This window comes from Delphinus delphis, chromosome 11 (assembly GCF_949987515.2).
Source record: "Delphinus delphis chromosome 11, mDelDel1.2, whole genome shotgun sequence".
Classification (NCBI taxonomy): Eukaryota; Metazoa; Chordata; class Mammalia; order Artiodactyla; family Delphinidae; genus Delphinus; species Delphinus delphis.
This window is the reverse complement of record NC_082693.1, coordinates 50,945,278-50,957,682: the sequence shown is the minus strand read 5'-3', so window position 1 is coordinate 50,957,682 and position 12,405 is coordinate 50,945,278. Positions and strand designations below refer to the sequence as shown.

At 43.4% G+C, this 12,405-nt stretch overlaps 1 protein-coding gene across 1 annotated transcript in view; it reads right to left on the bottom strand.

Moving 5' to 3' along the window:
• The window catches only part of TBC1D30 (TBC1 domain family member 30), an 85,959-nt gene that overhangs the window by 41,088 nt on the left and 32,466 nt on the right, over nt 1-12,405 (bottom strand). Inside the window, exons 3-4 of the mRNA XM_060025161.1 lie at nt 1,681-1,742; nt 1,089-1,154 (exon numbers count right to left, since the gene is read on the bottom strand). Of these exons, the coding sequence (XP_059881144.1) occupies nt 1,089-1,154; nt 1,681-1,742 (128 nt within the window). The remainder of the gene's footprint in view (nt 1-1,088; nt 1,155-1,680; nt 1,743-12,405) is intronic.

Below are 12,405 nucleotides of genomic sequence, written 5' to 3'. Positions count from 1 at the left end.
AAAATGCTCACTTGACATCTTCAACTTAGACATCTAACAGGCATCTCAACCTTAACATATCCAAAACCAACTGTCTAATCCACCGCCACCCCAACTATACAGACATACACACAAACACACACACCTGCTTGTCCCCTCTCTGGGAAAACAGTAACTCTACCCTTCCAGTAGCTCAGGTCAATCTTGAAGTCATTGACATCCCTCTTACACTTTTTATTCAATCCAGTAGGAATTCAAGTCAACCCAGCCTTCAAAATATATCTAGAATCTGACCTTCTCTCCATCTACACTACCACAACCCTGATCCATCTCTTGTCTGAATTATCTCAAGTCTCCTACTGGTCTCTCCGCTGCTGCCCTTGTCCTTCATATTCTCAAGTTAGTAGCCAGAGTGGTCCATTTAAAATATAAGTCATATCATGTTATTCTCCTCTTCAAAACTTCCCAATGCTTCTCATCTCACATTGGGCAAAAGTCCTACTATGACCTGTAAGGTCCTATATGAGCTGCCATTCCCCTAAGGTCATCACATTACCTCTATGACCCTCCCCCCCATTGCTTTCCCTTTTATTCACTGTGCTTCAGCCACCCTGCCTCTTGCTTTTGCTTGCATACTCCTCAGTGATGCTCTCACCTGAGGGTGTTTCCTGTTTGGAGTACTCTCCCACCAGGTAGCTACGGGGTCAATGGCTCACCTCTTTAAGGGCCCTATTCAAATGTCACCTTGCCATTTAAAATGCTACCTCCTTACCTCCATTCCCCTTCTCCTGATTCCTTTCTCTGCTTTATTTTTATGCATGGCACTTAGCATCATCTGACCTACTTTATGTTATATGCATTGTAAACTCCATGAGGACAAAAATTTTGGTCTGCTGTTTTTTTTTTTCCGCTGCTGTATCCCCATTACCCGGCAGAACAGTACCTGGCATAGAATAGATAATCATTAAATACTTACTGAATTAATGAATAATGAAGAGAGACAGATTTCAAATGACTAAATCTAGAATATCCTTTCTGACATTCCAGACACTTTCAAGAGGGACAAAGTGATGGGCCTTTTGTACTTTAGCCATACAAATCCGCCTCACCTTTCTCCTCCATTCCTTTGGTATTCCGGTCGATAGTCTGGCAACCGCTTTGAGCGCATCATACCACTAGAAACAAAGAAGAAAAGCTGTCAAAGTGATAATACTGACCTGGTTAAGCACTTGTCAACTTTTCCCCATCTTGACGTTTGTAGAGCATGAGAAAATGTATACAGAACACTGGGGTAAACATTCAGAGCTTCCTTCAGCCAGACATGACTGGTCTAAGGGCTATGACTGCCCCAAGGTCCCCCACTTAGGTACCCTTAACACACCCGTGATCCAATTGCAGTACACACACAAAGGCTGGGAACTCTGAAATCAAAACATGTGTTACGGATTCGGAATAACGGCATTTGGTTTTTAAATTTTTTCACACTTGAACCATTAAAAAAAAGTGCAAAAATTTTCACTGCAAGTATAAATCCAAGTCACTTATAGCTTCACAAGTTATTTTATCTATAATTTTTAAAACTCACTCATCTTCTTAGGCATATCCAAGCACATGTTAATTTTCCCACTTTGAGAATATACCTCAGTGTACCCTGTAGGTACCCCAAAATAAAGGTATTTTCAAAACCAAAAATAAAATTACCTGCTGAAAACCATTTTGACCTAAAGATGGCTCAAGAGTGAACTTCAACTTTGTGTCAACTCCTAAAAGAAAAATACATAAATAACTGTTATTTGGGGGAAAAATACGTTACATCAAAAATAAAAGTAAAAATTAACCTGATTCTACTGAGTCATCATAAAATTTTTAAAACATTTATTTTTACTAAATTGTAGTCAATTTTGTTAAAAGAAAAAGAATACTGATTATTAAGATAGAAAAATGTCCTGTGGTAATAGAATGAAGCTTATCACATAGAATGGTGGTTTCACCACTGTCTGGAGTAGTGCAAAAACAAAAAAATAACACCACAGGCTTGGAGTCAAGCACACTTTAATTCACCTTTGGTTCCTAGAGTCAAACAAATTATTTAACCTGTCTCAGTCTCAATTCTTTATCCTTAAAATGAGGATAACGTCTATCTCAGTTAGTTGTTGCAATAATTAACTGTAAATCACTTAGCACAGTATAATTAATATTTATGAAACTTAGGAAGAGAATTCTCTACTTACAGAATTTGTTTTCTAGGACACTTGCATGGACTAAGTCTATTAAGGAAACCTCAGTGAAATATCAAAAGTTATAAAAATAATGTCACTGCCTTCCCACTTGTGGAATAATCCATTTTAACAAGACTATTTAGCAATTTGCATGTATTTTTAAATTCTGTCATGATAGACTTATTCATTAAAGATAAGTTTACACATTTAATTATAGGCTCCAAGCTAAAAATATAACCGAACTCTAATTCCAAGTTATCTACAACTTTAAACTTCTTTGACTCAAATCCCAAATCTATGGAATAGAAGTAAGTAAATAGGAGAATATATAAAGATTATACGCTGTATTCATATTGGGTTTTTTTATTATTGAGGTGAAATTCCATGACAATTTTTTTAACATCTTTATTGGAGCATAATTGCTTTACAATGGTGTGTTAGTTTCTGCTTTATAACAAAGTGAATCAGCTATACATATACATATATCCTCATATCTCTTCCCTCTTGTGTCTCCCTCCCTCCCACCCTCCTTATCCCACCCCTCTAGGTGGTCACAAAGCACCGAGCTGATCTCCCTGTGCTATGCGGGTGTCTTTTAAAAAACATATATGGAGTCAAGAAGCTGAAAAAAGATGTGTCTGATTTGCCCAAGCCCGTGACAGTATGAAGATGTCCTTCTTGGAGTCCTAGAAGAATACTGTGTATACATGAGTTGGGTCCTAGATTTCTAAAGTCAAGCTGTGTGTGATAGAGAATCCCAGGCATCCAACCAATGCCCTGATCATTCTCTTCAGAGCTTCAGGGCCAAAACCATACTCTGCCTAGATAGATAAGATTTCCTTCTTCGAAGGTATATTAAGTACCCCGACGGATTCCCAATTCTCTGAGATGGTTTAAATTAAGTCCTGCCTCAGTGCAGCACAATGATACAAAGACCACAAGAGTGCCTCCAGCTGGCGCGCATGATTTAAGACACGATAAAACGGACCTCTTTGTGAGGTTGCTGTCCATACACAGGGTGCTGAATGGAGGAGCGTATAGTCATGACGTTTGCTTTATTGTAACAAAGACCAGGAAATTCGGTCCCACGCTCCTATTTCAACCGACCTAAAAGCCTCGGATTCCTTGCATGTATGACCGAATATGCTCCCTTGACTTTTTTCAGAAGTACCTGCTGGGCACGATGCCCATCGCCTTGCCGAGCTGAAACCCGGCTGGGGTTAGTCAAAATCACAACTATTTTCTCACTATCAAAAATGAGTTACAGGATTTAACTGGAATTGATCATTCGCTGCCTGCAGGCAAAAGCTGAAATCAGGTCATTTCCACCTATTTTCTTCTAATTGAATAAGGGAGGGGAGAAGGTTTATGTTTCATCTGGTAATCACTGGCTGTTCCGGATTCAGAAATACAAAACACTTTTAACGTGGGAAGGAGGTTTCTTTTTTTAAGGCTAAAGGAAGACGGTGAATAACTACTACAGTCTCTGCAACTAGACACTTCCTTGGGGAGAAAAACAAAGAAACCACGAGGTTCGGAAAGGCAGCGACGTGTTCCACCCTTTGAGGCTCGGTGCCTCGACAGATTCTCCCCTGCAGCCTCAGGACAGCAGGTCCCCAAAGGCGCTGGGAGGCGGGATGGGGTGGGGTTGGGGGAGGACAAACCCACCTGGAAGCCAGCTGGTGCCACTCCAGGGACAAGTGTGCGCTACGCACGGGTACGAGTACAGCCGGCTCCCTCTGCGGCCACCCCTAGCCGGAAAGCCTTATGTCCAGGGGCCCGCGCGCCAGGGCCGGCCTCATAAAACCCTGCGGAGGGATGCCGGGTGGTGGAGCAAGCGCGGAGTTATGCAGCCTGGAGAAGCAGGGATGTGTAAACACAGGCTGACAGCAGAAAGGGCCTAGCCTAGCACAGCCAGGAGAACTCTCAGTCTTTACCTATAGAAAGAATCTCTACTTTGCAGGAGTGTTTCCTGCCCGCTCTCCACCCGGACACACAAATTAGAGGCTCCAGGTGAGACGATCCCGGCACTCACGAAGCAGGGACCCTCAAGAAAATGCACCCGATTTTTTCCTTCGCGGTCACTGCCTCCTCTTCTGACAACAAGCATCAGACCTGTGCCTTTCTCCTGCCTCACACACCTCTTTCAAGGTGTGGCTTCTTGTGGGTCCGAAACACAACTGGTTGCTCGGCCTCTGATAGCCCGGATAGCCGCCAACACTTTCCCACCACTCGGAGAAAACCGAGCGCATCGCTCGCCAGCAGCTCCCGGCACAAACAGGGCTGGACCGCACACAGGCGGTGGGATGGGGGCGCACGGGCAGCCGGCGGGAGCAGCCGGTCCTCCGCGCCGTGGGAGGCCGCTGCCCCCGCCCAGGCCTCGGTCCGCGCTCTTCCCTCCCAAGCCGACCCAGCCCCGCCTGCGCCCAGCCGCGGTACCCAGCACCGGGCGGCCGGCGACTGTTCCCTGGCCTACGCGGAGTTCGGCTGAGGCAGAGGCACCAGCTCCGGGGGCGCCACGCTACTTTCCAGTGCCCCATCTGCCTCCCCGGGTCCTCACCCGGCTCCAGGGTGCAGAGCAGCCGGGGCGCGGTCCGGGAAATGCAGCTGCGTTTCTTGAGCACATTGCTCAGGATGGTGCCCACGCCGCCGCCACCGCTGCCGCCACCGCTGCCGCCGCCGCCGCCCTGCCGTTTCAGGCATCTCCCTCCGCGCCTAAGGGAGCCGGTCAGCTTGTCCTGCCGCATCCGAGAGCGCCCTGGGCTCCCGTGCGGCCGCCGTCCGCCTGGGTCCTCGCTGTCCCGCCGGCGCAGCGGCTTCGCACGCGTGGGGCTCGGCAAGACCGGTCAGTCAAGGGTCTCTCGAAAGCAGCAAAAGTGCTCGGGGGTCAAGGGACCCTGCGGAGCACCGCGGGAGCCGCCAAGCGCGAGGCGGCCGGCAGGGATCTGCAGTGCGGAGCCTGCAAGGCTGAGGCAGGAGAGGACTTGGGGCGGGGAGGAGGGCGGGAGCGAGCGAGCGAGCGCGCGGAGACGGAGGCAACGCTCCCGCCCCCAATCCCGGCATCACCGTGCGCAGGCGGGGCTGCCTTAGCTCCCGAGCGCCCCGCCAGCTCGCGGCACCTGCACTGGGCAGCCGCAGAGACCCGGAGCCCAGGAGCGGGGGGCTGAGCAACTGCGCCCGGGGACCAGAAGCAGTGACAGATTTCCGTGCCTCTCCCAAGATCTGGGAGGTGCAGGAGGGAGCACCCAAGGGAGCGAGTCTCAGGTGCAGAACGCCAGCGAGATGCAAGTGCCCACCTCATCTGAGCAGTCTTGCAAGAGTCGGTCAACAGACCGCAGGAAGAATCTAGCAGCGCGGCGGGAACGTTGGTGGAAGGTGAAGCACCAGCTTCATCCCAAATTGTGTTAAACTCTTTTTCTTGGCATCTTAGAGAGGCATAGGAAGCACGTTAAAATTATTATTATATATTACTATTAATATATACTTTGTACATTAATTAAATCTATAACATAATTATTATTATAATAATGGTTGTTTCTTTTGGAAGAGTAGACTTCAAGATAAAAGTGTTCCATTAAAAGCAGGGTTTTTTTTTTTAAGTGCTTCCTCCGTCTCTCCAGCCAGAGACTTCAGCAGGCAGAATGGTTAGTGATAATTACTTTTTTTCTAAATCATTCTTAAACTACGACATTATGACATTCACCAGTGGATATTAATCATAAAGATGAATAAGTCATAAGAAAGGAAAGCATATGGAGGGAAATACAAAGATATTTGTATATGCTAATATTTAGAGAAGGAACACCAGATGGATTAAAAACAACTAAAAAGTATTTATGTGGAAGGGAAGAGTGTAGAAGAGAGAGGAATAGAAAACAGATTTCTCTAGATGTGCCTTATGTAGTTTTGATTCTGGAATAACATCTTATATTAATAATATTAATAAATCAAGCAAAAAGAAAACCCTAAAATTTGAAAATGAATGGAAACAAATGAACCTAACTAGAAATCCTGTTGATGGCATAAGAACACAGAAAAGATGAGTAAGTTGTTTTAGAGTGTAGTGTTATGCCTGTGTATCAATGGTGGTATAGACTCCAAGGGCAAAAAGAGCTGCAAAGAAATCTTAAATGTCATTCAGTAGCATTACTGTTATTAATAATATTGGTGTTATTTCTTAATTCTTATGTACACTATAGGATAACCTAAATAAATAATTATGTTAACATCATAATCAGTCTGCTAATTTGGGGTGATTTTAAATGTTTCACTAAGTAATGTGATGGATATCTTTGTTGACTAAGCTTTACTAGATTTTTGAACACCTAAAATGAATTTCCACAGTGGGGTTATTGGATCTAAAGGCATAATCATCTATATGACATATATTGCTAAATTAAATCTTAAAGGATTATACCAGTTTAGTCTCTGATTGACACATTTTCATCCTCCATCTTCAACAGCTCTCAGTATTATCATTTAAACACTTGCTGATTTGATAAAGAGAACTGTCATTTTGTTGTTTTTATTGGCATTTTTTATTAGTAGTGCAGTTGAACTTTTTTGGTATGTTAACTAAGCAGTTATATGATATTTTCTGTGAATTTCTTACTCGAATATTAAAGTCTACATGTTTTCTTAGTGAAAAAATAAATAAATATGTTAAGGTCAAAAGAAACCAAGATGTTTTCAGTGTAACAGAAAATACAGGTGTGCAACCAAAGAAATTAAGTTTTTTTTAATCCTGCAATAGTATATTTTAAAGGGAAATAATTGTATGAACTCATCTTTTTTCTTTTCAAAAATACATATAAAGCCACTGAATAGGTTTAGAACTAAGGACAACCCAGCAGCAATGAACACCCCCAGCACTCAGGATGTGGTCTCTAAAAACCATTCCCCACTAAAAGGAACCAGGGCTCCTTTGAGGTGCAACTGATTCCAGTTCTGGGCCAGAAAAAGTACAAGATGAGCCTGAAATATATTGATGAATTCAGGAAGGAAGGATGTGCTCCAAGACTAAAGGGGTTATGTCAAAAAGACATGAGAGGGGCTTCCCTGGTGGCTCAGTGGTTGAGAGTCCGCCTGCCGATGCAGGGGACACGGGTTCGTGCCCCGGTCCGGGAAGATCCCACATGCCACGGAGCGGCTGGGCCCGTGAGCCATGGCCGCTGAGCCTGCGCGTCCGGAGCCTGTGCTCTGCAACGGGAGAGGCCACAACAGTGAGAAGCCCGCGTACCAAAAAAAAAAAAAGACATGAGAGCCATACAAATAGGATACTATTGGCCAAAGATGGAACACTTTGAGCATCAAAAACAATGACTGCTAATCGACAGATGAATGGATAAAGAAGATGTGACATATATACAATGGAATACTATTCATCCATAAAAAAGAATGAAATTTTTGCCATTTGCAGCAACATGGATGGACCTACAGACTATCATACTAAGTGAAATAAGTCAGAAAGAGAAAGACAAATATCATATGATATCATTTATATGTGGAATCTAAAACATGACACAAATGAACTAATGAACTTATTTATGAAACAGACTCACAGACATAGAAAACAAACTTATGGTTACCAGAGGGAAAAGGAAGAAAACAAACTTATGGTTACCAAAGGGAAAAGGAGGTGGGGGAGGGATAAATTAGGAGTTTGGGATTAGCAGATACAAACTATTATATATAAAACAGATAAACAATAAGGTCTACTGTATAGCACAGGGAACTATAATCAATATCCTGTAATAAACCATAATAGAAAAGAATATGAAAAAGAATATTTTATATATATATATATTTATAACTGAATTACTTTGTTGTACACCAGAAACTAATGCAACATTGTAAATCAACTATACTTACATATAAATAAATAAATTTTAAAAAAACAATGGCTGCTATTGATTGAAAGTATTAACTTTTTAAAAAATGCATTTCTTATGATATTCTGAAAGAACTAAAAAAGAAGTCCTTCACACAACTCTGGCACACTTATTTTGTAATCAGCACATTCTGGACTTTGTGAATTGCCCTCAGAATTTGAGGACAATGTCAGAAATGATATAACACTAAGCATGAAATATACATTTCACATATAAAAATCTGTTAAAATGACATTGGTCATCTGCAACAGTAACGCCAGCTGATAGGGATATAGAAGCTATTCAGTTATGCCCACCTGACTGAGATAAAGATGCCTTGAAACAGGCAGTAGCCTGCCTCATCACTTTAGAAGATAAAATCATTATTGCGCCTGGTTGTGATGAACTGTTTAGCTTAGATTTCCCAACATTTCACACCAATCTCAGGTACAGAAATCTACACTTATTCAGCCTGATGCTTACAGTTTCAGTACATGTTTGTTCTCCTTCAGCTTTCTCTTCATTTTATTAAGATGTCCCTTGACTGCTCTGGCCTGAGAACGATAACTGAAAGATATCTGGTGTTTGGCTTTGGACAGTTTTTTAGAGGGCAACACGGACCCCTGGGTGAATGAACACCCATAGTTAAAGGAAGAAAACTGGAAGGAGAGGGAAAATCCAGACCAAGGTGGTAAGTGCATGCACAGTATCGTCTTCCAGAGCTCTCACCTTCTCAAACCATAGAGGGTTCATGTTCTCTTTTAACAAAAAGGCTGTTCATGCTCAGTTTTAGCAGTGGGCCAGCAGGAAAGACAGCCTCGCCGGCCAAGAGGAGGAGCAATGGGCTCTGCTTTACAACACTGCCTCTGGGGTAGAAAGGAGGACGTACAGGCCTGGCTGACGTCCACCACTCAGACCATCCCACACCCTTTGGCTCGGACTCCCTGCTCACCAAGCAAACTTTTGATTGTCATTTGGCTTCCCATAGAGACTTTGCCGCTGAGGAGAGGACACGCTGACCAGTTAACAGCAGTCAATATCCCTGAGTTTGCTCAACTCTCAGTGAGCTGAAGAAATCAAATTTCTGGGCTGCCAAAGCTGAAGTGTAGACCCTAGATTGCCAACCCACCTAGATGTGTCACGGCTGACAAAAAGGCCTGTCTCTGAAATTCTTCAGTTACAGCATTTTTCTTACTATTAGTGACAGGGGCTTGTTTACTTTCAAGATAAAAATTCTCTTTCACTCAGATTTATTACAAGGAAAAACTGACTTAAAAAAAAATGCTTTCTTGAAAACTTCCCATGCTAAACTACATAGAAGTTGAAACTCACACAAAAAAATTTAAGTTTCTACTATTAAAGCAATACATAATGAAGGAATTAAATAATATTATTTTGTTTACATTGGAGAGGAAAGCCAAGACTGCCAACTTTCGTAGCAAACAGATAATTAAGCACTAAAATACAATGCTCTAAAAACAGCCATGGCACAAGCCTAGCATTATATTTATTGTATGACTCATAGTTTCTTATTCGTGTCTGGAATATTGTTTTCCAAACGCAAAAGAAGTCATCTGAAGTCAACCTGCAGAGGAAACAATGCCAGCATGAGCTCTGCTTGAGGATCTCAGCTGGTGAGATTTCCAGCCAAAGCCAACTTACCATCACTCTTCACTGAGTGATTTTTACTAATCAAATAATATCAATGAATTCACATTTGGGCGAATCATACCTTGGCATGGTCCAGAGCAGTTATGATTTAAGCTGAGTTTGGGAAAAGGAAAACTTCACATCGAATGAGAATCTGTTACTGGCTTGCTAAAGAAAATGAGTGCTTTGAGGAAATACTCTGAATGTCTCAGAGAGTCCAATACCCATGGTACATCCCCAGAGATCTAAGCTCCCAGGCCAAAACAAGGAAGTAGGGGTCATTCAGCTACCCCTGCATCTTCAGGCTTATGTGCTGGCAGTGAGGCTTCCTTGAGAGCAAACTATTCCTTTAATGGAGAAAGGGGACAAGCCAGAAGAAAAAGCAAGTCCAGCATAAATAAAAGCTATGTCCCACGGGGCTTCCAGAAGGGAATCAGGTCTGGGATTCCTGTGGTTTCCTAATGATGTTACTTTCATCTAACAGTAAAATCGTTGGGTTTTTTTTTTTTTTTTTGCGGTACACAGGCCTCTTACTATTGTGGCCTCTCCCGTTGCGGAGCACAGGCTCCGGACGCGCAGGCTCAACGGCCATGGCTCACGGGCCCAGCCGCTCCGCGGCATGTGGGATCTTCCCGGACCGGGGCACGAACCCATGTACCCCGCATCGGCAGGCGGACTCTCAACCACTGCACCACCAGGGAAGCCCTAACAGTAAAATCTTAAAATACAAAGGGCCTATGTGTTTATCTTCAGGGACTGAACAGAGCCAATGGTGACAGTTACCGAGAGAAAAAGCTCCGGAAAAAGCTCTCTCTACAGCAAAGAGAGAGAAAACACAGGGAGCTGGTCTGCTCTGAGAAGGTGAGCCTGGAACTCATCCTCACGGCTTTCAGAGGCCCCTGGCAGCTGTTCTCCAACCCACAAGTCTCAAAGGATCAGAAGAGATTGTACCGAACATCAGGCCCAGCACTGTCTCCCATCGGGCAGGAGATGGTACGTCTTGGCACTTGTGCTAATGAAAAGGGTGGTGGTCTAGTGGCATAAAAGTCACTCTTCTCCTCTCTGCTCTCCCCACCATTTCTGAAGGTCTGTGAGCAACTCCTAAATAGGAAAAGTAATATCTCCTAAATGGATGGTAAACTGTGATCAGTCACATAAGAAGCTAACACTCTCCTCAGAACTACTTAAGAGCAGGGCCTTAATAAGCAGCTCCTTCAACTCATTATCCAGGACGGAGCCCACAAAACTATGAGCTCATGGAGACGAGCATCATAACCACCTTCCCTCATGAAAGAGACAGAAGCGGGACAGCAGGAAGAAACCAAGGGGAAAGGAAAAACCTTACAATTATCTGACACATCACATGACGTACATGGGACATTTTGTTTTCTTTTTGTATGGTTTCCCTTCTTAGTCATAAAAACCTATTTCTCTACTTAAATACAGGCATCCTTGAAGACAATCAGGTGTAGCTTTTGTATTTTGCTTATCACAGAGAAAGGATTCTGTCCAGCGTGGTACAGAGAAGCTTGGACATTCCAACACCGAATCACACTCAGCACCGTCTTCTACCTCCCAATAGTCCCTGCTTACGCTTTCCAGGACCATTCATTTTAATCAGATATTTTCAAAACCGAAACCACTCTTAACATTCCCCCCAAGCACACTCAAATATTTTGGACGAAGTATTTTAAGAATAACCGGTTTTATTTACAGGCCAGAAAGTTTCAAATTCAAAACTTATCTAATATAAAGATTTAATTCCTAGCTGGAGTGAAGCTAGGAATTTCACAGTACCATAGTGGAAATACACGTAAAACCCTGCATCCAGGTCCATGTAACTTCAGATGCATAGCTAACCCAAGATTTTCTATTTTCTAGTAAGTATTTTCTTGCTTCAGAATAACTGAAACTGACTCAGCACCACTTGAGGTAGGTTTATGTTGCCCATACAAGACATCTTCCTACTTCTTTTATTCATTCATTCATTAGTGAAATAAACATTTATTCCTCAACTGCTGTGGGAAAGGCATTGTGCTATGGCCTGTGGGGAATAAAATTATGAATTCAGTATGTTCTCTACCCTCAAGAAGCTTACAGTTTACTGAGGGACAAAGTGGGTAGTGATAGGACAGTGTGAAAGGTTCATTTAAAATACTATGCAAAATCAAAACTACAATGCGACATCATCTCACACCAGTCAGAATGGCCATCAACAAAAAATGTACAAACAATAATGCTGGAGAGGGTGTGGAGAAAAGGGAACCCTCATATACTGTTGGTGGGAATGTATATTGATACAGTCACTATGGAGAACAGTATGGAGGGTCCTTAAAAGACTAAAAATAGAACTACCATATGACACAGCAATCCCACTACTGGGCATATACCCTGAGAAAACCATAATTCAAAAAGAGTCATGGGGCTTCCCTGGTGGCACAGTGGTTGAGAGTCTGCCTGCTGATGCAGGGGACACGGGTTTGTGCCCCGGTCCGGGAGGATGCCACATGCCGTGGAGCGGCTGGGCCCGTGAGCCATGGCCGCTGAGCCTGCGCATCCGGAGCCTGTGCTCCTCAAGGGGAGAGAACACAACAGTGAGAGGCCCACATACCGCAAAAAAAAAAAAAAAAAAGTCATGTACAACAATGTTCATTGCAGCTCTATTTACAATAGTCAGGACGTGGAAG